The 24331-nt window shown below is 35.9% G+C and overlaps 1 protein-coding gene across 6 annotated transcripts in view; it reads right to left on the bottom strand.

Moving 5' to 3' along the window:
* Window positions 1-24331, bottom strand: part of RGS7 (regulator of G protein signaling 7) — a 437701-nt gene that overhangs the window by 99362 nt on the left and 314008 nt on the right. For 2 of the 6 annotated variants that reach the window (XM_033099767.1, XM_033099769.1), the window contains exon 5: window positions 7330-7362. The exons of the other annotated variants lie outside the window; for them this stretch is intronic. In XM_033099767.1, the coding sequence (XP_032955658.1) occupies window positions 7330-7362 (33 nt within the window). The remainder of the gene's footprint in view (window positions 1-7329; window positions 7363-24331) is intronic. 6 annotated transcript variants of the gene reach the window in all.

Below are 24331 nucleotides of genomic sequence, written 5' to 3'. Positions count from 1 at the left end.
CCTTGTCCAGAGGTCCCAACTCCTGGCAACTTCAGTCCCTCCCAAGTACAGGCCATAATTTTGAACTGATGGGAAAATGCCTGTGAGTCAAGAAAATAGTAATAAAATACTCACTAAATCCTCTATTTTTTATTCCTGTCATGAATTATTTACTTTTATGTGTATGTATTAGCAAATGTGATTGTTGCATTATCAGCACAAGGCATACTAGATGTAGTAAATATGATTAGTGTATGGGGAGAAGTATTTTAGAACTAAATCCAATCAAAACAGAAAAAAAGAGAAAATGACAGCTGATGGTAAGTTACCAAGAAAAGAGAAAAGCTAAAAAGTAGACAGAGGTAAGTTACTAAATACTAAAATAGGCATTCATCATGATGATTCTGAGTCATAAAGGAAAGATTTTTGTTGAACTTGTTATTTTCTGTTTAAGAAGACAGGGAAGGGCTCATTTTAGAAATACTTAAAAATACCATACTTTTTTTTTTTAGAATTGGCACTTGGAAAGGTAAGTCATGTGGAAAAATCACATAAAATGCAGAACATTTTATTCTCCAACAAGGCCAAATAAAAGTGAACTATCATTATATTTAGGAATTTCTGAGGTACGTCTCTTTTTCTCAATAGCAGGAGTTAGTGAAAGAAATAAATATTTGGGCTTTCCTCTTTTTATCTTCAACATGATTTCCACAGAGAAAAATCAACTACTGCTGATTTTTATTAGAGCAATCACAAATCAGGATTTGGAGGTGAATAATACAGTGATATAGATAAGGTAAAATATATTTTATTAAGAAGACATAAAAACAGAAGCATCATTTAAACCAACTTTGAGGAATGAACCAAGCAATTAATACAAATAAATGATATTTCCAAATGAAGGAGCAGACAGAGTACAGGGGGGAAGCAGCCAGGCTGTGCCAGCCTGTTGCCGGGGTTCAAATCCCAACCCCCTCATTTGCTACCCTTGTGACCTGCACAGATGACGTATATTCCCTGGGCCTGTGTCCTCCTCTGTAAAACGAGGCTGATAAGATACTCATGTCAAAGGTCTGTGGTGAGGATCATTTGAGATAACATGTGCAGTGCCCGTAAAATAAGGCCTGCCACGTAAAAATGCTCCAAAAAACGTGAGTTATCATCAGTGAGCGGATGCTCGTGAAAGATCACATTCCGTAGCACTTAGTCAAGCACAATAGGCAATGGGGAAACTAGTAGCTGGAGCTAATCTCAGCTTGCAGGTCAGGTAAAACACTTCCAGTTCAACACTATTTAAGGTCGTCCAGGTTGTCAAACTGGCGTCTTCTGCGTGCACAAGATGACTCTGCTCAGGAATACACCTACACTTCCCCCTGGGTGGCAAAGAACACTGCCCAAAGCCCAACGATTTGCTATCCCAATCATAGGAAAAGATTCCCAAAGCCAGTATATTCTGCTCCCTGGGTTTATAATCTAAAACATGAAAATGCCAGAGGTCAGTGAGAACCCTCCGGGTTCAGGAGAGGGGTGGGAGCTGTTGCAAGGTCACACTTAGCCTGACAATGCTGAGAAATAACAGTGACAGCAAAAGCACAGTGACAGGAGTCAGAATGGAGATGAATTCTTAGGGAAGCATAATACTTGCCCAGGACTAAAATAAAATAAACCAATTAAAAAATTGGCACTGAGCGTAACATGATTATAAATCAATGGCCTTTATAACACACACAGGATAGAACAGTCTAGTTGCCTAATATCAGCAAGTACGACACGTTAAGTAATTTTTAAAATATGGAGAATACTATAGAAGTTAAAAAAAGAGAGACCTATGCAATATGAATGTGGAGCGCTGGTTTAAAATCTATGTTATATAACTATATGATATCGGGAGGTTCCTTTCTGTCTGTATATCCATCTGTATAACTAGCAGTTCCGTCATTGTACAAAATGAGCCGTACTTCAGCAAGATTTATATGTGAGATAAATGCGTAGAATAGTATTCGTATAAGAGAAAAATCGCATTGGGTTCATCCGAGAACAGTGTAAGGAAACTACAACAACCCCAAGAACTGAGGCAATAATACATTATAGTAGAAAGCAGCACTCCCTCTAAAATTCAGCGCAGCAAAATTCCCACCAGTTAGTCTCACTGAATGAGTTGGAAGGAAGGTAGGGCACTGAGTTAACTTTAATGGATAGGGGTTTCCATAGTACATGTTGTTTGAAATCAGAGACAGCATATGCTACTGAACAAGGACCTGCGTACGTCATGGAATAACATATTCAACTGCACGTCATGGGATTTGAAGTCTAATACTAGTTTAGTTCTGCAGCTGCACATCTTGAGTGAGTCATCTCATTTCTCTGGACCTTAGGGCCAGTATCTGTAAATGCTCGGCTGAATCACCAAACCCTTCCCTACTCTGCTTCTACGGCATGGTGCGCAAGCAACACTCAAGCTGGAAGTTGTGACATAGAGCCTATAATCCTTGTTTTGCTTCTTCATGTGAAAGGAAAATTGATTTTTGTTTCTGCCTCAGATACTCTTGCCATGTTCATGCCCCAATATTCCAACAACAACAACAAAAAGTATAATATGAAATACAACAGTTAGTTTGAATTTCAGTTGCCTGAAACTCAATCTTCATGGTGATCTAGGGTTGCCATGGTAACCCTAGAGTTTTGTGTGCTCAGAGTAAACGTAATACTTATTTCAAATAAATAGGAACTAGATTAATATGTGTGTCCCATTCATATATTTTCAAAAGCTAGTTGAAAAAATGCACACATCATATGGGAATAGCTAATAACATACCATGAATGCATTAGGTTTGAAAATCAAATGTCACTCCTAAAGAATAAGCAACACAGTCTTATGAAAATAACTGCTAATGGGTACCTCTTTTTAGAATCACTTTTCCTTAATGATATTTAAACTGTGTTGAAGTATAAGAGTAATTTTAAAGCCATAGTCTTGATCACAAAAGCAGTCACAGTTTTTTATGAAATTTCTAAACAAAGCCAGATGTAATTTCCTTTTACCTGTATTTTACAGAAATCAATGCTTCAAGTGAGGGAGGAATGTAGGACATCAAGACCGATGTCTGCAACTGTTTCAACAATCTTTACAGCATGGTGTTCTTTCTTTAAAATCCCAGTTTGCGTAAGTACATGTACTTGTTTTCTATTCTTGCCTGTGTCTATATGCATGTGTTGGAAACCAGCTAACCAGGAAACAGCGACTTCTAGAAATATTTGTTTCTAATAGACAATACATGCCATTCATCTAATCAATAAAGATGATTTCTTGCAAGGAACAAAGTCTGGACACTCGAGGGGTAAATTTATTAAATTAAACATATTAAAATAAGTTTTTTTTTTTTGCTATTTTAAAATCACTGCAACCTTCCATCACAAGTTTGATATTAATTTTAAATACCGCACTCAAAATTGTGACTACTGTATAACAGTAACAATAACGGAGGTTCAGAAACCATAACAAAATACAGATGAACTCATAAATAGATTTACACTCCTCCAAAAAATTTTCTGTATTTTTGTGCAATAAGCCGAAATTGAAACACCAGATGTTTTTAAGGGATTAATATCAATTAGCCTCTAAAAATATATGGTTTTGTAAGATTCTTCTAATAAAGTTTGTAGAGTAGACAGCTCTATTGCCAGAATTCAAGTCAAGAAATTCAGTGTAGGATATCAAGATCTGATGCTGTACAGGAGATGAATGATAAAAAAAAAAATGACCATTAATTGGTTCGTAATCTTTGGGGACAACACGTCCACACTTGCCCCTATTAGAGGAAGCACAACAGTTTATGGAGCAGTGATTATATGCACAGACTTTGAACCAGACTGCCTGGCCCTTCTGCATATTAGCAATCCTCCAGTTCTGGATATTTAAATTTTCATAATTCTCACTATCGTAAACACCTATTTAATTAACATTCTTAAAACACAGTCATTACACATAGCTAGAGATTAACTTCTCCTCTGAATTCCTACATAGTATTTGCAACAGTCTATGTGACACCTCCACTCGAATATCAAATAAGCATCTCAAATTTATCTTGTCAAAACTGAGTCGTTGACTTTCATCTCAAACCCATTCTTCTCATAGTCTTTCCCATTTCAGTTAACATCAGTGATTATCATTCAGCTTCTCAGGCCAAAAAACTTGGGTTATCTTTGATGTTTATGTTTCTCCCATTTACCATATTCAGTCCAGGCGCAGATTCTGATGATTCTATTTTACGAATCTAAAATCTGCCTCCTTAACACCCACTTCCTCCACCACCACCTCAGTCGAAAGTTTTATCATCTCTTGGCTAAATCACTTGAACTCCATTCAAATTTGTTTCTATTCATACCTTGCTCTTTGCCACAGTGGTTATTTTAAAATGTAAATCAAATCATGTCACTCTCACTAAAATCCTTCAGTAATTTTTCATATGTCTCAGAATAGAGTTCAAATTCCTCACTTTGGCCTATAAGGTCCTACATGATCTGGCCACCAGTTGCTTCCCTGCCTTCCTCCCTTATTATCCTCCTCTTCACATATCCTGCTCTGGCACACAGCCTCCCTTGAGTTTTCTCAAACATACTAAGCATGTGGATAGCTTGAGGCTTTGCACTTGCTGTTCTCTCTGCCTGGAATGCTCAGTGCTCTTTCTACAGAGGGCTGACCATCCCACTTTCTTCCTTTAGTTGATCTCTAGTCAAAGTCAACACATCAGAGATACCACACGTGACTACAGAGTATAAAATAGAATTCATACTCTATATCCCTTTTACCTTGCTTTGATTCTCTTCATAGCACTCACTACCCTTTACTATATTACATATTTACCTATTTGTTATTTATTATTATCTTCTCCAATGAAGCTCCATTGTTTGTTTATTTATTTTTGATCTGCTCTTTTATCAGTGCCTTAACTTTCTAGAATATTACAAGTAAATAAAATTACATTAGCAAACACGAATATATAAATCTTACATTATTTCGTAGAACTATTCTTAGAAATAAAGCAATGGAGTCAAAAGTTACATATATTTTAAAAGTGTTGCTATATATTATAAAATTAATTTATAAATGTGCTGGCATCTCTTTAAACCTGTTAGTTAACCATTCATATTATTATTTATTTCCTTATTCTTCATTTGCTGGAAAAAATGGCATCTTGCTTGAATTTTAATTGTGCTACATTACATTGAATTTGAGCTAAAACCAATCATCATTTTATATATAGCATGAGTGGGAAAAAAAAGAAAAAGGACATCCAGAGTTGGATGTGAAGGCTTTAAGAAAAGGTGGGTTAGAATAGACATTGAAGGATACTAGGATGAAAGTAGTGAAGACTGAAGTCCTTCAATTTCTGTCCAGCTCTCCTAAACAATGCTCTACCTTTCAATTCTTCTCATCCTTCATTCTCAATTTCTTTTCTAGTCTTATCTTACAGAATAATTAACACAACTATAATCCCTTCTTATTTCCCCTAAGTGCTTTGCTCAATTATTGATTCATTCCAGGCTTCAGCAATTTATTTTATGAGTTTTCATATCTTCATTCATCCATCCATTTAATAGACTCCGTGTCCAATTGGTTTCACATACTTAACTACATCCCATGGATACAAAAGTGAATATGACATTCTCTCTACCTCTATCCTCAAGAGACAATGCAGTGGAAAATACCATGCTTAAAAAGAACTAACAATGATTTCTACTTTCAACTGAGACATGTAAAGAGACTAAAAGTTGTCATTGTCATCCTTACAATAAAGGAAAAGTGAATAATTTGAAAATCAACTACTTTTCTTGAACTAATCAGAAAACTGAAGTTGTAGGACAAACTTCCACCCCAAATGCTGCAGAGTCAGTCTCATTCAGAGATACAGCCAAGATATACTTAGAGCAGAGCTGTTGGATACATAAACTGATAGGAATACTAAAATAGCAGTTTCGACAAAAAGCTTGAGGTTAAGTGTGGACTAGCATGAGAGTAAGGAACACCAGTGGCTTTTCATCGTTGTAGGGCCTCAAACGTTTACAGCTATGCTTCTAGGAATCCCACCATATTCCCATGGTGAAGGCCCAAGAAAGACTCCTCCTGGCTCTGGAAGGAGGAGGGAATGTAATCATTGTAATATATGGCCAGGGCCTTATCCATAGCACAGGCCTATACTCTAGGGGAAAATACTTATCCCCAATGGTAAAGGGCATTCCTCCCACTCTAGCCCCCTCTAAACTTCCTACATCACCTAACCAAGGGAAACAGAAACATACTGAATACCACTGGAGAACATTTGTGAAGGTCACAACTCCAAGAGACAGGCCTCTTAACACACTGAGATTTAGTTGAAAAAGTATAGAATTCTCTTACTCCCCAATACCTTACCACCACACCCAAGCCTCCAGGCACTCTAAAGAGATGTAAAACACAGACACTGTCTGAGGTGAAGTAGTCAAAGAAGCCCAAAGTGAAGAATAGGGACAAAACCAAAAGCACTAGAGGAATTTAAAGCCTGTATCAATGATAGCTACTTGCTAGATTAACACAGCCCAACTACTCACCAGATTATCATAAATAAGTACACTGAAGGCCTCAGTACCTATTACCTGATGTAAGATGTGCAGCTTTCATTAAAAAAATTGCAAGGCATGCAAAAAGGCAAGAAAAAACAATGTGAAAAGACAAAACATTCATCAGAACCAAACTCAGGTGTGACACAGAAGTTGGAAATATCAGACATTGAATTTAAAATAACTATGATTATTATGTTAAGGGCTCTAATGTAAAATGTGGAAAACATACAAGAATACATGGGTAATGTAAGCAGAGAGAACCTAAGAAAGAATCAAAAGGAAATGTTGGAAATCAAAAATGTAACAGAAATGAAGAATGCCTTAATGGACTCATCAGTAAACTGCGAAAGGCTGAGGAAAGAATCAGTGAGCTCGAAGACAGATCAATAGAAACCTTCCAAACTGAAATTCAAAGAGAAAAAACAAGCAAGCAAACAAACCCCCAAACCATGAATAGAGCAGAGCATCCAAAACTGTGGGACAATATTAAAAGGTTTGGCATGTGTATAACTGGAATACTAAGAGGAGAAGAAAGAGTATAGGAGAAGAAATATTGAAATAACAATGGCCAAAAACTTTCCAAACTTAATGACAGACATGAACCCTAAATCCAAGAAACTCAGAGAATACTAAAAAGGACAAATGCCAAAAACTCTAAACCTATGCATACATACTCTAATTGCAGAAGACCAAAGAAAAAGAAAATATCTTACAAGAAGCCAGAAAACTAAAACAAAAATTCCCACTTACCTATTGAGAAACAAGGATATGGATTACAGTGGGCTTCTCATCAGAAACCAAGTAGGCAAAAAGAGAATGGAGGGAAATATTTAAAGGATTGAAAGAAAACAACACTCTACCAATTTAGAATTCTGCATCCAGTAAAATTCATTTAAAAGTAAAGGAGAAATGCACATTTTCTCAGAAAAACAAACACTGAGGGAAAACATTGCCAGTGGAACTCAACTGCTAGAAATATTTATAAAAGTTCTTCAGAGAGAAGAAAATAATATATGTCTTAACTTGGATATACATAAAGGGAGAGCATCAGGCAATGAATAAACGACAGTGAAATAAAATCTTTTATTTTTCTTATTCATAATTTAATGTGTCTGAAATAATCGTTCAAATTAATTACAGTAACAATGTATTAAGTGATTATACCATAGGAATAAGTAAAATGAACGAAGCTACTATGTTATAAAGGAAGGGAAAGAAGAATTGAGAATACAGTTATAAGGTAGGTTCATGACATATGAATCTGTATAGCATTATTTTAAAATGGAATTAGATTGGTTAAAGTATACATTGTAAACTCTAGGTTAACCACTAAAAAAGAATCTAAAAATAAATATAATGAATATGTTAAGAGAGAATATAAAATTGAATCATATAAAATGCTCATTTAAAACTAGAGAAGGCAGAAGAGTAGGAAAAAAGAAACAAAGAACAGATGCAATTGATACAAAACAGATATGAACATGGTATATAGTAATGAATATTTGTAAATAATCACTTTCAATATAATGGTTTAAGTATACCAGTTAGAAAAAGATTGTCAGAGAGCATTAAAAAACAAAAAACAAAAACAAACAAATAAAAAACACAAGACTCAACTATACATATATTGTCTATAAGAAACCCATCTTAAATATAAAGACTCAAATATGTCTTTAAAAGTAGGAAAAAGAACAAATAACATGTTCCCACTAATCAAAAATTTTTGATATAGTTTTATATATATATATATATATATATATATATATATATATATATATATATATATATATATGCTTTGTTAATTTCAGCCAAGGTAAACTTTATAAAAAGCAATACTATCAGGGATAATGGAAGGCATTGTGCAATCAAAAAGAGGTCAATTCTCCAAGAAGACATAACAATCCCAAATGTGTATGCACTTAACAGCAGTGTCAAAATATGTAAGGAAAAAACTGATAGAACTGAAAGCTGAAATACAGAAACCTATTATTATAGTTGGAAACTTCAATACCACTCTTTCAGTAATTGACAGATCAAACAGGTAGAAAATCAGTAAGAATACAGGTGACTTAAAGAACACAATCAATCACTTGATCTAATTCACATTTATATAATATTCTATTCAATGAAAGTAAAATACACATTATTTTATAGCACACACGGAATATTCACCAAAATTGACCACATTGTGGGCTACAAACACAACATAAGAAATTTAAAAGTATAGAAATCATACAAAGTATATTCTCAGGTTAAAATGGGATTAAACTAGAAATCAATAAAAGATAGCTGAAAAGGATCTAAATAGCTTGAAATTACGCAACACATTTCTTAGTAACCCATAGGTCAAAGAAAAAGTGTGAAGAGAAATATTTTAACGAAATGAATATGTGAATACAATTTATCAAAATATATGAGCTGTAAGAAAGACACTGCTTTATATCACTAAATGCATGAAAAAGAGAAATATGTAATAATTTAAGATTACATGTTAGCATCAAGGGATACTAGAGAAAGAAGAGCAATTTAAACCTAAAACAAGCAGAGAAAAATAATAAAATTGTAACAGAAATCAATGAAATTGAAAACAGGAAAACGATAGAGAAAAAGATCAACAAAACCAAAATCTGGTTATTGAAAAAGATCGATGAACTTGATAAACTTCTAGCCATGAAAAAAAAGAAGGAAAGAAGACAAAATTACCAATATTAGAAATGAGAGAAGCCATCATCACTGAGTCATGGACGTTAAAAAATAATCAAGGAACACTATAAACAATACTATACCCACAAGTTTGATTACTGAGGTAAAATAAATCAATTACTTGAAAGACACAATCTACCAAAAATGGATAATGGATTAGAGTTGGAAACATCAATATTTACTATCTTTGCTTCAATACAGATACAGATGCTACCTGTAAAAATTTTTATAAATACATGGGTTAGTACACACATGTATTTTCTTACTTTGTCAATGGAGAGGACCTAAAAAAATATACAAAAAATAAAACTACACTCAGTAACAACGAGCACATCTAGATCTTGGTTTCTAATACCTTTGTCCAGTCAAAGGAACTAAAGCTCCTTGGAGAAATGGCTGAAACTAGGACTGGGGCAGGAAATATAGAAGATGAGCCTAGAGTACCTATCAAAAAGGTAAAAAAGGGCTAAAAACAAAACTAAAGCTAAAAAGGAAAACAAACAAACAGAAAGACCACACCAGCTAAACTAACCAAAACTCCCACAGTCAGAGTATGCCAAAGGGACACAAGAATCAACTGAAAGAGTTCCAATTGTCAAAGATGGAACAATTTTTGCAATAAAATAAATTAAGTAGTATTAGACTATGAGTATATCCAAAAATATAAAAAAGTATTTGTAGGTTCATGCTGTTATAAGTTAATGCTGAAATAAATGGAGAGAATAGACAGATCTCCTTTGCCAATAAATTCTAAGTAGTTTATGTATATACTTCACCTTTGAGTGAGGTGGAGCATAACTTCCTACTCTTTCAATTCAGTCTACATTTAACAACTTTTTTTCAAAGAGCACAATATGCAAAAGAAGGGGAAAGATCCCTTTATCCATTATCAGTGATAAGTATATACTGTATACCATTACATACATATTGCTAACTTAAAGAAGCAAGTCTACAAAGGCTATAGACTGTATTGCTCCATTCACATGACATTCTGGGAAAGACAAAACAATAAAGATGGTAAACAGATCAATGGTTGCCTGATGTGATGAAAATGACACTTTACGTTTGTAATCTTTCTCCCACAAACTCATAACCCCTGTTTCATCGTGAGAAAACACATCAAACAAATCCCAATTCAGGGATATTTGACAAAATATCTTACCACTACATCTCAAAACTGTCAAAGTCACCAAAACAAGGAAACTCTCACAGTTTAGAGCAAGTTACAGAGATGTGACAACTAAATGTAATGTGGTATCTTGAATGGGACTCTGGCACAGAAAAAAGGACATTAGATAAAAACAAAGAAAATCTGAATAAAGTAGGACTTCAGTAATTAATGTATCAATATTAGTTCATTAGTTGTGACAAACGTATCACACGAATGCAAAATATTAATAACAAAAGAAACTGGGAGAGAGAGAAAGTGAAGACAGCAATCAATGTGAGTGTTATTCAATACCATGGGAAGTTGAAATTGCTTTCGAGCACGCAGAATGAAGTCAATAGAAAAGGAGAGATAAAAGATGCTTCGGTCACCTCCCCAAAGGCCTTCCAGCCTGGCTGCCTTCTAATCTATTCTCCACAATGTTGTCCTTTGATCTTTTAAAGAACAAAGTCTAACCTTGTGCTTGTTGTAAGGATTAAAGATAAGGCAGCTGAAATAGATGACACTATATCTGGAACACAGTAGAAACAAACAAATGTGGGTCTTGTTACTTTCCAAGTTAAATGGATCAAAGGTTCCACCTTCTGCCCATCGCCCAACTTACTCCCTAATGGTGTCCTACAGGACAACTTTCATTTCTCTTCTGCAACGTTGTACCTCGGAACTCATCCAGCCCACACCCTGTCTTTACATCCCATTTCCTAGTTCATTCTTCTCGTCAACCTGGATCACTTAGTGATCTAGAGCGCACTGGTACTGTCCTGTATTTTTTTATTTGTTTTGTTTTAGCATCTATTTCCAGAAAGCCTCCTTTTTGCTTTTCTTCACCAGATAGATGAACGTCTAGGCAATCCCCTGGGAACACTCAAATACACTCTCCCCCCATGAATCCTTTTTGATTCCCACAGGAGCCAGCTCTCCTTCCAAGGAGTCCCCAAGGCCTGACATCTTTAACTGTAACTAATTGTGTTCTGGTATTAGTCTCTCCAATCATTTCATACGTATCCTGAATGACAGGAACTCTGCTTAAGCCCTTTTTATTTCCCTGGTCATGCACTTTGCCCCTGGTACTTGTGGAATATATCATTTGTATTGAAAATAAAGTCAGGGAAAGTGAATTTAACTTTAAAAAAGAAAATATTTATGTTGGAGTGTTTCTTCGATGCTTATAAAAAGGCCCACTTTGCTTTGCTCCTAGATATGATTAAAGCCTGAATTTTTACTACTTTTGACAGACTGAATTAAAAGAGTCAATATCTTGATTTAAGCCACACATCCAATTGTAGCTCCAAGAATAAATAAGAGGAAAGTATGTAATTTGTAAGTAAAGATTTCAAATTTGTTATTTTGCATCAAAAATCACACTGTTTACCATAAGAAGCCTTGAAGATTTATTAAACGTCTAAAACAATAGAGGATAAGAAACATCAACTGTCATCCTCTCTTTTTAATGAACACCTAGGATTAGCACAAAACTTATTTCAACCTGCTAGTCCATATTTTAAAATTCAAGTACATGCTTAGATACATTTGGAATGCAAAATGGTTAAGACATCAATTTCTTTCTTTTTCAGAAATCCAACTTTAAATAATCAACTAAAAAGCTCAGCAGACTAATAGTATTTGAGATGAGACTCAGGAGACCGAATCCATCCTTCCATAGCTGATAGAAATGAACCTAAGCATAATCCTTTAATTTTGCCTACAGGGAGCCATGCTAAAATTCCTAAGCTGAAACTTTCCCAGTGGTTTTAGAGGAAACTAACTGAATTGAACTCTGTATGAGAAGACTTTATTTATAAAAGCAACAGAGCTTGAGACCTAACGATGCTGAAAAAATGTAAATATCTTTCCTTCACATGAAAAAATGTTATTAATGAACTTCAGTTTAATTGCAAAACTATCTGACTGAAATAGTATATGAAGTGCAGTCATGAATAAAGATATGTGGGATGGTAGAATCCATTTTAATTATATTAATACTTGAGCATGTTCAGAATTTGAATTTGAGTGTTAAGAGAAACTTTGAAATTGGGAGAAAAAAGACAAAAGCTATGAATAACAAATGGCTGCCTCCATAAGTTTTTTATTCAAATAATTAATAAGACAATTAATTATTTGAATCACTTAGATTTTATTGATTAAAATAGCTGTAGTAATAAAATAGTGCACGTAAGTGTAATCAATTTGAACATAAAGAGAGCAGAGTTGATAGAAAAATACTGCTCATCAAAGAATTTTTAAAAACACTGTATCTTTCCGTTAACAATTATGCAATGGTAGGGAAACATACTGTATCAGAGAAATGAAAGTTTCACAGAAATAGTTTGCTTCCCTTTTTAATCTCCTCTGCCACCTCCTTCTTTCTTTGAGATAGTACAATAGTAATATCAACACATGAGTGCCAGGTTTATATACTCTATAGATGAATAACATCATTATTTTATAACTGCATTATAAAAAAAATCTGTTATAAATTCAGAGTTCACTTTATCTTTAAGTAGCGTCTTTAGAAATTTACTATTATTATGCTAATGTGTATTTTCATGTACTTCAAATTAAAACTGTTCAAACTATTGAGGTGCCAAAACATTGTTTTGTTACTTTCCCAAGTACTACTCTATTATAATTTATTCCCCTTCCATTTAAGGTCAATCTTCATGAAACAGTATTACTCACTTGTGTCCCCCACTTCCTACTTACAACTCTTTCCTTAGCTCCCTGCACCCTGTCTCCTGCACTGAAAACTCTATTGAATACACTCTCACAAAAGGGTCATCAATGGCTTCTTCGTACAAAAGTCCCACAGCTTCCTCTGACACCTTCCGTTTTCTCTCCTTAACAAGCTACTGATGAATCTCTCTTCCTGGAACCTTCTTTTGACTTCCATCACTTTATCTACCTTGCTGTCATTCCGTCTGGCTCCCAAACTCTTCTTCTCTGCCTTTCTCCTCCCAATCTCTACTGTGAGGTAGTCTCTTGAATTCTATCTTTGCTGACTCCTGTTTTCCTTTACTCTTTCTATATTCTTTCTTCTTTGACAAGCTTATGTAATTTCAAAGCTTTGGTTACCAAATGTATACTCTTCATTCACTTATTCAGTACATTGGGAAAAGTACTAAACAAGGTACCAGCCCTGTCCTCTGGAGTGCATGATCTACTTAATAGGTAAAACAGGCAAATAAATGGCCGCTCAACCACATGATGTAAGAAGAATTTCAGTGGGGTAAGCATAGTATGTTCCAGGGACACATTAAAAGGACACCCATCCAATGAATCTTGGGAACTTGGAAACTTTTCCTGGAGGAGTTGATACATAACTCAAATCCTAAAGAGAAAACAGGAGCTATGAAGCAAAGAAGATATTCCAAGAAAAGAAAGCACAGGCAAATGCTTGTTGTGTTCAAGAATATAATGTCATTTAACAAAGAGCAATCCAGTGGCTGGAAGGTCCAACATGGGGCGAAGAGTTGGGATCTGAGCAGATGCAATGATAAAAATGGCTACATCAAAAAAGGTTTTATATTCAAGCTAAAAATGTTTGAATTTTATTCCAAGGGCAATGGGGGATCTATTAGAGTTGCTGAAATTTAGAAGGTTCATGCTTACATCTGATTTCTGGAAAGATCATTTTAGATGCAGTGAAATGGATATATGGTTGCGGGACAAGGGAAGAATGGATACGAGCTGGAAGATTCCGGTAGTTCCCAGAGAGATGCGACCGTGGCTGGAAAGAGGAGAGAGGAGTGGGGATGGAGCTAAATGGACAGATCTGAGAGACCCTTAGGAGGAAAAGTCTCTACTTTTGGGGATAAAATGGGGATAAAATGACAAGGACAATTTGGGGATAAAATGACAAGGACAATTTTAAATGTGTTGAATATATGAGATACCTGTTAAAAATGCAATGAAGATCTACAGTTGTAATTATAGGTCAGGAGCTCAGAAGGGATTCTAGGTGTGCATTTGTAAGCAGTTATTACACCAATAGTAAATAAAATTCAGAAATACCCGGACTGTGTAGAGCCAATAAATAAGAAAGTCCATGTTTGGGTCTCCAAAACTCTGACAGTTAAAAGGCAAATAGAGGAATCCGTGGAGGCTATTAAGTTGGTGCAAACCAGAGAATGGAATAATGAAAGATAAGAAGGAATAAAAAAATGCTGCAATGAGGTCAAATTAAGGTCTGCGAAGTGATAATCAAATTTAGTTACAAGAAGAATATTATTGACCATAGTGAATAAAGCTTCAGTTTGTAAGTGGAAGATACAAGCAAGATTTTGGTGAATTGAGAAATTAATTAGAGAGAGAAATTAGGGACAGCAAGTGCAACTGAGTTTGTAAAAACAGCAGAGCTACAGGAGCATAAAGTGTACCATAGATCTACATAGGAATATTTTATGATGGGAGAGCACTGTGGTGAATAAACCAATAAATATATGGTAGTTAGGATAGAAAAAAGAAACATAAAGCATACAACAAGAACCCTGAAGTGATGTGATAATAGGATACGATTATAAGCCCAGAGAAGCCTAGTGCAGATGGGAGAGGCAAGAATGGGTGTAGATAGGGTGTTTGGGGGAGGCAGAGGGAGTTACAAAGTTGAGAAATTTCCTCTTTGATTTATATTTTCTTTGAAAAGTTACGGACTCATAGAGGATGATAGAGAATAAGCATAATAGGAGACTGATGGGATATGAAGACTTGAAATAATCACTCTCACTGAATAAGAAATATGACTATGAATAGGAGAAAAATGTTCTTGAAGGCTTGATTGGGGGTAGAAATCATGACATCTTGGTAGCAATAATTTATAGCATTGAGTGATTTCTCTTTTTTTTCCCACGTAGTTTTTTAATATCATGTGCACAATTCAGATGGAAACAGGAACATAGTGAGACTGACCCAACACAGACACTCTCTTGGTGGATCCATTGGAAAGACAAGTTTAGAGGAACTTGAGATCATTTGTGCTGATTGTTTTGCTGTGGATATAATGATTTCTCCAATGTCTGTCTTGCCTGAGAGAGAGGTAGCCACTCATTCATTAGTGTAGTAATCACCACTGAACCTCCAATGCAGAAATGGGCACATTTTTCTGTGCACATTAGGATTTATTAAAATGCATTGAATGGTCCGATCTGCAAATTCGGTTTCTCTTGTTACTATTTTATCACCGCATCACACGGCAGAAGAATTTTCAGATTGTTTACTTGAAGACCGACCAAGAAGGCATTTCACTTTAGCCTGAGAAAATATATCACTCTGTTTACCGCTTGCACATCAGAGATGAAGAAATACTGAATCTGTTTCTAAAGTTCTTGGGAAAAGCAGCCCTTTGCCTTTCCTGACACCATATCAACTTTAAATAATTTTCCCTTCCAGACACTTGCTCTGTGGCCTTGTATGTCATCTGCTGTCTAAAACGTGGTTCTGTCCTCTTCCAGAACATCTAATCAGTCACCATCACATAAAACAATTCAGAGTTGAAAAGATTAAAGCACTGAATTATCCTCCTTTCTTTGCATCTCCAATAAAACATTTATTATTTTATTATTCCCATACGTTTATTCCCCAACTCTTCAATAACCTCTGTACTTTTCAATGAACTCTCTCCCAGGCTTCTCCTGCCCTCATTACTCACAGAAGATAACATTCCACAGAGGTCTTGCTTAAGATGATGAGAGAATTTTGCATCACTTGTACAATACAATCTAAACAATAACTATCTTTCTGTCCCATTCTTTCTTTTTAAAATGTTCACATCACTGCGAATTTGGTTGCACCTTTTTCTGTGACACCGTGGGCCTGAAATCCACTGTTCGCTAAGATGACTCATTTCCGTTACTAGTTACAGAAGTGTTCCCACCAACACAACCTCATTGAACTTTTAGGGGCAGCCCCTACAAGCCATGTTCCCAGGGTTTCTTAGAGTGAGTGAACATGTGACGGAATCGGCAGGACTGGCAGATGGATCATGAGCATGGCAGGTGTGAGCAGCTGCTGCTGTGAGTTCCTCCTTCTCAGGGGCCAGGCTTGTATGATTGACTGTTTGCGCCTCTTCCTCTTGTAAAGGGGTTGGTGGAACAGTGTGAGTGTGCTCAAAAGCAGGTTAAGACATTGGATTAGAAAGTCTTTCATACTTTGAAAAATTTGTTCCTGTTTACGGTACAGTATCAGTGACCAAAAATGTATTACACTGCCATTGCACATCTGTTAGTTAGGCATATTTATGAAATTTGGGGGCATGGTTGAGGCTGGAAATTATTAATAATACTTAGGGTGAATGTTTATAAAAAGGCAAGGCAATGCAGATTTGCCTATTGTAGAGAAACAAGACAGTCTTCTTCCTTAATGGCTGTTTGTTGCACACTAGACTGACAGACTGAGTGGAAATATATCAGAAGAGCAATTTGGGGCTTTGTGTGATCCAAATAGCCACCATACTTGTCTTATTTTCTACTGTTCTCCAGCATAAATCTGATATTCCAGAAAAGCTGACCTACTCACTTACTCTCAACTACAGGAAAAGAAATATCTACAACTGCTACTTTTCTACGCTGGAAGCAAATGGTCTGACCTTGAAACATGTTTAAAAAGATAGAGTATCTGCAGGGTATCAGGATACTTTGCAATGGCTTTAAAATTTTTGAAAAACTCTCAAGGAAAAAATAAGTATAACCTAAAGCTGTTATTTCACTTAATACGATGTTATTTTAGGCCTAAAGATAAATTTACAACTGACGAATTTGTCATTTTATATTTATGAGACTTCTTATGTCCTTGCTATAAACTCTTGCTTGGGTTTTCCAGAGTGCTACAATATTTCAACCAATAAATCATGTTTTGTTTGTAATGAACTCATAAAACTCATTTCTCCACTGAATAAAAACAACTTTATTAGGCTGTTTCAGGACATTTTATATATTTTCCTGCAGTTAGATAACATCTATCTTTGCCTTTAATTAGAGATTATTTGAAACCTATAGACTGGTAATCCTGCGTTTCATTTTGTGTTCTACAACTAAACACTTTCTGTGCCACGAAGGGACCTGGGAATCTAGGATCTGGAACTTGAACCATGAATATGAAACTGTACCTTATACAGCATTAAAGGAAATAAGAAAGATAAAAACAGCCAATTTTAGGTTAATATTTTCTTTGTTAAGTATAATAATATTTAGTGAACTCAGTAATATTTAGTGAACACCCAATAGATGCTAGGCACACTAAAGATGCCAGAGACAGAGCAAAGGACACAGACTCCTTCTACTTATGAAGCTCATATTCTAGTGACTATGTGCCTCTGATTCAAGAAATGTCCTGAAGGAAAACCAGCAAGTAACAATGGACGACAGTCTACACCTCTGTCAACAAGGGTGGTATTATGTCAACATGCCTTTGGAAAAGGTCAATCCTAAAATGTCTGAGGAAGAGGTCAATCATAGAGTCAGATATGAGAATTCAGAAACTGTGAACAAGAGTAGGATGAAGGAAAAATTTACCCTTTTCTCATTGAATAAATTTAGCCCAGACTCTGGGCCTGAATAGGCCTGAAAGATTTTTCAGTGTTCGGGCTGTTGGCCACTGTCCCCAGACACGGGGAGAACAACAAAGAAATGGCTTCCAAGGGACTCAAGAACAGATCTGGTTTGTGAAGGTGTGATAGTTACTCTCTGTGATGTATTTTCCTTCTATTGTTCCTGAAGCTCAAAAACATCTTGCGAACAGTTAGAGTCTGGGAGAAGAAAGGGGAAGTCTGTGAAAAGGGACAGGCTTCATAATACTCTAAGTCGGAGTGGTGCCGTTGGCTGAAGTCAAAGCGATGGTAGCAGAAGGTCATTTTGCCAGGACACAGCAATCTCAGAAGGGCAATGGAGGCTACGTCAGGGATGTGGGCCTCACAAACAGGAGGGGGCATAGGGACATATGATAGTAGTTCATTAGTGGCCCATGAAAACTATCAGATATGAGGAAGGGAAAACATGAAGTGGGACTTATTCTAATAATAAAGCTACTGAGAGTTCACGCCTTCAAAGAAGACTGGACAATGTGCCACAGTTTTAGCCGTGGCTATCTCAGGGTGCTTTTTAGGAGTGCTTCTCACTCTTCTCATTATTGTTTCCCATACTTCCCAAATTACTTATGGTGGATTTATATTGACGTGTTTCTAATTCAAAACGTTTTCAGAGAAAGATGTGCGTTACAAGGCACTTCATATGAAATATGACTTTAATCCCTAAGCAAGGCCTGTTGAACCACCTAACAAGCAGTTACTAGGGGACACTTGAGGAAATACCCAAGAAAGACCTATCGGATCATTTAGTGAAAGCCAAGTTCACCAGTGACGGTGCCAGGAGCAGAAGGGAGCAGTGGACACACCACTGCTCACACAGAAACCCACAACTACCCAGACCACTGACATTATCATGGATGAACCTCAGCAGAAGAAGAATCGATGTCATGTCTGTTGAAATAGACAAGTAACCCTCGAGAGTCTGAATGTGACACTTACTCTTTCCATGGCCATTCAGTAGCATCAAAGTGTTAGTGAAGCCTGGCAGACCTCCTTCTAAAAACTGAATCAAAAGTGCAGTTATTTATAGAAAAGGACACAAACCCCAACCTGAGCAGGTGTCTCATGCAAATAGACATAATCAGAGTCCCACGTGGCGTGTACGATATAATCTAACGGGTCTCAAAGCACAAGTACTAGTGAACACAGCGGGAAAAAGGAATTCTGGATAATTCAAGATGCCTCAATCACTTGAATAAGCATATAAAAATGCAAAATTTTAAAAGCATTTTAGTTTTATTAGACATGAAGTCTCCCTTGCTTATGGGACATTTTTCAAAATTTAAAAATCATATTATAGGTTACACTGAGTTTCTTACACTCATTATTTTACAAACGGGTAATCTTTTTATTGTGAAAGAAGTAATCTCTATGTGTGGTTTGCAACCCAATGGTAAGTGAAATGATGAGTACATTTGGGCCATAGTAGGACCATATTTAGATTACAAAGCTTCTATCAGCACTCTTACCTTGTTTTCTGTAGTACTATAGCTAGCATTTCCTATCATTCTTAGTTGTAATAAAAGGAAAAGCTTCATGAAATGTGACACAGAAATAGAACAACTAGCATTGTTCTCAACTCATATACAGACGGGCAAAAATCTAATTCATTCTTCAGTGCGAAATAAAAAATACTCTGCTATCTTTCATAAAAGATAAAGAGGCCCAACTTTTCAGACAGATCTTACACAATTGTTTATGGCTTCCGGGGGCTAACATATGTAATCACTTACATTTCCCTGTCCTTTTGTAAGTGGCCAATCGTGATGAATAGGCATAGTTTCATATGATATCCTATGCTCTCAGCCTTATTAGCCAAATCTTTTCTACTTTTCTTCCCTTCTTTATAACTCCTTCCTTCCTTCCTACTTTTCTCCCTGCTTTCCATTCCTTTCCCTCCCCCGAAAAAATTCAAGCTGGCTTATAAAAGGAACATATATACACAAAAAAGTTAATAAAATAGAAAATGAAGACCTAAAAAGAAGAAAAAAACAAATAAGTAAACCAGCCACAGAAGAATTCGACAATTCTTCAGGGCAATTGTGCTTTTCCATTTGGTCTAAGGAGTAGTCTTTATTTTTGCTTGTTCTAGTGAATAGGATAGAAATAGCAAGCTCTGCTATGACAGGAAATGTTCCTAAGTATAGTTTAAAAACTTTAACAGTATATTAAACCCTGGCATCATTATGCTAGTTCAAGTTTTACAATAGAAAAGACAACAATTCCAATTAGATTCCCAGCTGCTTTTAGTATTTTCCTTAATAGTTGGCAAGTCTAATTAAATAACATACAGAAATTCATCCAATCACATAGAATGAGAGAGATCACAAAACTCTGGGAATGGTATTTACAGATGCATCTGCTGGCCAGCACCAACCAAAAGAGGAAAGTGGCATTGCCAGGGGGCACCTCTTGGATCTCTAACAAATTCCTTCTGTTGCATCCCATCTGACACATCAGGCATGAATCCCAGCTCCACAACTCATCTTTGCTCTCACCGACCATTCGTAACGTGAAATTGATACTCTTTGAATTGATCTGAAAGTATTCATATTTTGATAGCAAATGTATCTGGTTTTGAATAGTGGTTCTATCTCTTAATTTTCTGATCTACTATCCACTTCATGAAGTTCCTCTCTTTTTTCTTGAAAACTGAATGACATATCAAGTTCTCAACATAGTGCTTGGCATACAGTTGGTTTTCAGTATATTGGGGCTCTCATGTCTCCTTCCTATTTACAAGAATCAGAGGAAGACACCCAGCATGGTCCCTGGGGGCACCCAATTAATTAATGTTAATGTATTATAGCTCTTTTCTACTGTTTTTGCACTATAGTACTCGAGGTGAGAGATGAAGGCAGTCAGAAGCCGAAAAGCCTCATTCAACAGGAAACATGGCCTGCCTGTGGCTAAAACGTGACAGATATGCTGGTCGTAACAACCCTTATTCTGGCAACAAAAACTTTGATTTATGCACTTCATGAAGACTTTTCAGTACATTCTGGGTTTTGAGTTTTAACTGTGTAAAGCGACTGCATAATTATAGTATTAGTCAAAGGAAAACAGCAGTCACTTATTCCACTATGAAGTATGGAACTTCAATGCAAATACAAAACCTAAACAAACCAATGGAGGGGAGAGAAAGAAGTGTAGGAAATAATACATTAAATGAGACAGTTGATCCCAGCAGGCTGGGTGTATTGGAATGTACCCGTCGGTGTTGGTTACTTTGCATGAGAGATATCTAGAGTAAACATTTATAGACTTTTCATTTTCTTGCTAGAGTATTCCCAAGGGGCAAAGGCCACCAAAAAAGAGGTTCCTGATAATATCAAATGCACAAAATACCATGACTTTTCAAAAAAAAACACCTGGGGTACTAATATACATACTAATATATAATATATGCCAAAGGAATGATTTCTCTCTTCTGAGGAAAAGCTAATAACACACTGAAATGAATACATAGAGGAAAGTATGGCCTTGCTCATCTCACAGGAAAATAATTAGAACATCATATAATATTTCCTGTGTACATAACTACAGAGCTCTGGCAACAGTAGCAGGAAAATGAGTTAGGAGCAGATGCTCAAAGATGTGAGGACTTTATTAATTTCTTTTCCCTTTAAGCTGTATTTATAACAGAAAATGCACATTTGCAAGATGTGTGCTTGAGTGATACCTATTATCTTGAACCAAATAAAACTAATCAACTTTGTTAGAGGTGTATGGGATGCCTCCAATCTATGATTTCCTGCATATTATCACCAGAGTGTTAAATGATGCCTTCGAAACCCAGAAAATTGTCATGTAATGGCTCACTACTATCAGGGGAATAGTAAATAATAAAGGGGTCGCTTTTATTTACTTCATACTGACATGATAGCAGAATGAATCATAAAATACGTATTTTTATAGGCTCAGAAGGGTCTTGATTATTGGCAAGAGTGTTTTAAATGCTTCTATCTTCCTTCCACCCAAGTAAAACTGTTGTTTGAAACAACTTGAAGAGCCTACAAAAAAGATCTCTTTTTATTTTTGCCTGTAATACAGATGAGTTGAAATATATGGAAAACAGCTCTAACAAAGGATATGCCCAGGATGCAATGGGTAAATATAACACCAAATCCAAGGTAATCAATTACTTTATTCTAAAAGACATTCCATAATGGGCCATCTGGTCTGGTGGGTGCAGGTTCCTCTCTCGATTCTACCCCTTATGGAAAAGCAGGCACTAGGTCTGAAATAATTTGTGCAGAAAAGAGTGGGCACACAGGCTAGAGTCTGGGAGATGAAGGTTTTATTTCTTTGAACAGGTTTTGTTGTGACTCTGGGCATTCATAAGTTTTCTCAGTTGACATTTCATGTAAAATGAACAAAATGTCTGCCTGGCTACTCATGATATTGTTATGGTAATCAAATGAAATTATCTATGTAAAATGATTTGGAACAGCATAAAATGCTTTGCAAGTACAAAACATTATCAAGGATAACAAGACATTCTATGCTTTCTCAATTCTGATATATCCTCATGTTCCTCAGGCTATGATTTCACTGGCAGACTAGCCAAAGCCATGCAATACTAGGTCATTTGTAGCAGAGTTTTATGATATCTGTTAACAGAATTTAGATACTTTCTCCATAAAACTTGTGGCGAGATTGGAAGGCGAATGACAGACTCTGTATAGTGGTGAGCATAATGGGTTGATTTAATTAATCCAGTGACAAGATATTCAATCTAGTTTGATGATGTGTAAGCAAAACATCTGATTGACTTGTCTGCATCTCAATTTTCACAGGTACTTTTACAAAAAATACTACTTCTAGAGGAAGAAATTTTTACAACTCTTCAAAATTAATTTTTTATCTTGGATGAATCCATATTTATCCCCAATCTTATTCTTCTACTTGCACTTTAAGCCATTCCTTTTACACTGGATTTTATTTATATGAAGAACAATTCATTTTAAATTTCTTTCTGCTCATTTTCCCCCATCTATTTAGGAAAGTACATACTGAACCATTGGTTACCGTAACGTATCACTTCAGTGGATTCCCATTAGTAAAAAATCAAGTGATTATTGAAAACGGGTTGACCTTGGCACTTTAGTCAATGGCTGGAGAAGATTTGTGTCCTCTGCCATTATGTTGTTCAGATTCAATGGAAGCAATAAGATCAACACGTGAATATCGAATAAAAGATAATAAAATTCAGCAACAAATTGAGTAGTATCAAATGTAAATATTCTTGGTAAATATTTATGGTCAAGAACAGACAAAGAGAGCTAACTTATGGAGAGAAGGCTTCATGAAATAGGTTGAATTTGAATGCTAGTATAAAAACTGCATGCATTTTTAAAGGATTCAATGTAGTTAAAAGTGCTTGCAAATGTTCAGAGTTTGACAAATCTAGCCTAATTAAAAATAAAACCAAGATTCTGGCACACTTTCATGTTGAGTCACTTAGGCTTCACAAAAAAATAATATTAAAAGCATTTTGCTAATAAAGGGGTAAAAAGAGAGAAATCAATCAAGTAACACGCCCAATTTCCCATAGTCAGTAAGTATTTGAATCAGTATTTGAGCTCAAGTCTGCCTGCACAGTCCATGATCCATCTTCAATGCCAGGATGCCTCTCAAGGAATACTGGGGTCTCAAGAACCATGGGCTGATAGCAAGAAGGAGAAAGGTGGACCAAACCCTCAGGGAACACAGAAAGACATAACATGCTTTGATATCCGGAAACCATAGTGAGAATCATCTCAAATCATAGCTATTAATAAGACTGAGAGTCTTGAGGCACCTCTCACCTCTCACCTTGGTCAACCTCACTTCAAGAGCATGGCAAGGGTGACCTTCCAGTGAGAGGCAGGCAGGCAGGATTATAATTGAGCAGAGTGATGTCAAGTCCTTATTGATATCTGTCAATCATTCTGTAAAGAATGCAAACCTTATTAAACCTTTCAGATTTGCCCAAAATATCATCCATAATTAATATGGCATGGTATTAGACATAAAGCATACTTACTAAGAAAAATATAAACAGGTTCTGGAGGATGAATTTTGCAAACTCAAGCCAAAAGATAGTAAGACATATCATGGAAGGGAAGATTTGAAAGGCAGAGGAGGAAAAAGAAAAAAATATATATATATGTATATATGTATATATTAAACATTGTTGCAGTAATGGCCCCAATATGTTCTCATCCATCTACATCCATGGTCTTAGCTAGTCCCTCCATAGAGTAGCTCTGAACTTGGCCATGGTATTTGCCTTGGCAGCTGTAATAATAGTAAATGTGACA

This window comes from Rhinolophus ferrumequinum, chromosome 27, assembly GCF_004115265.2.
Source record: "Rhinolophus ferrumequinum isolate MPI-CBG mRhiFer1 chromosome 27, mRhiFer1_v1.p, whole genome shotgun sequence".
Lineage (NCBI taxonomy): Eukaryota > Metazoa > Chordata > Mammalia > Chiroptera > Rhinolophidae > Rhinolophus > Rhinolophus ferrumequinum.
Note: the sequence above shows the minus strand (reverse complement) of the source record. Positions and strands in the feature narration are given on the sequence as shown.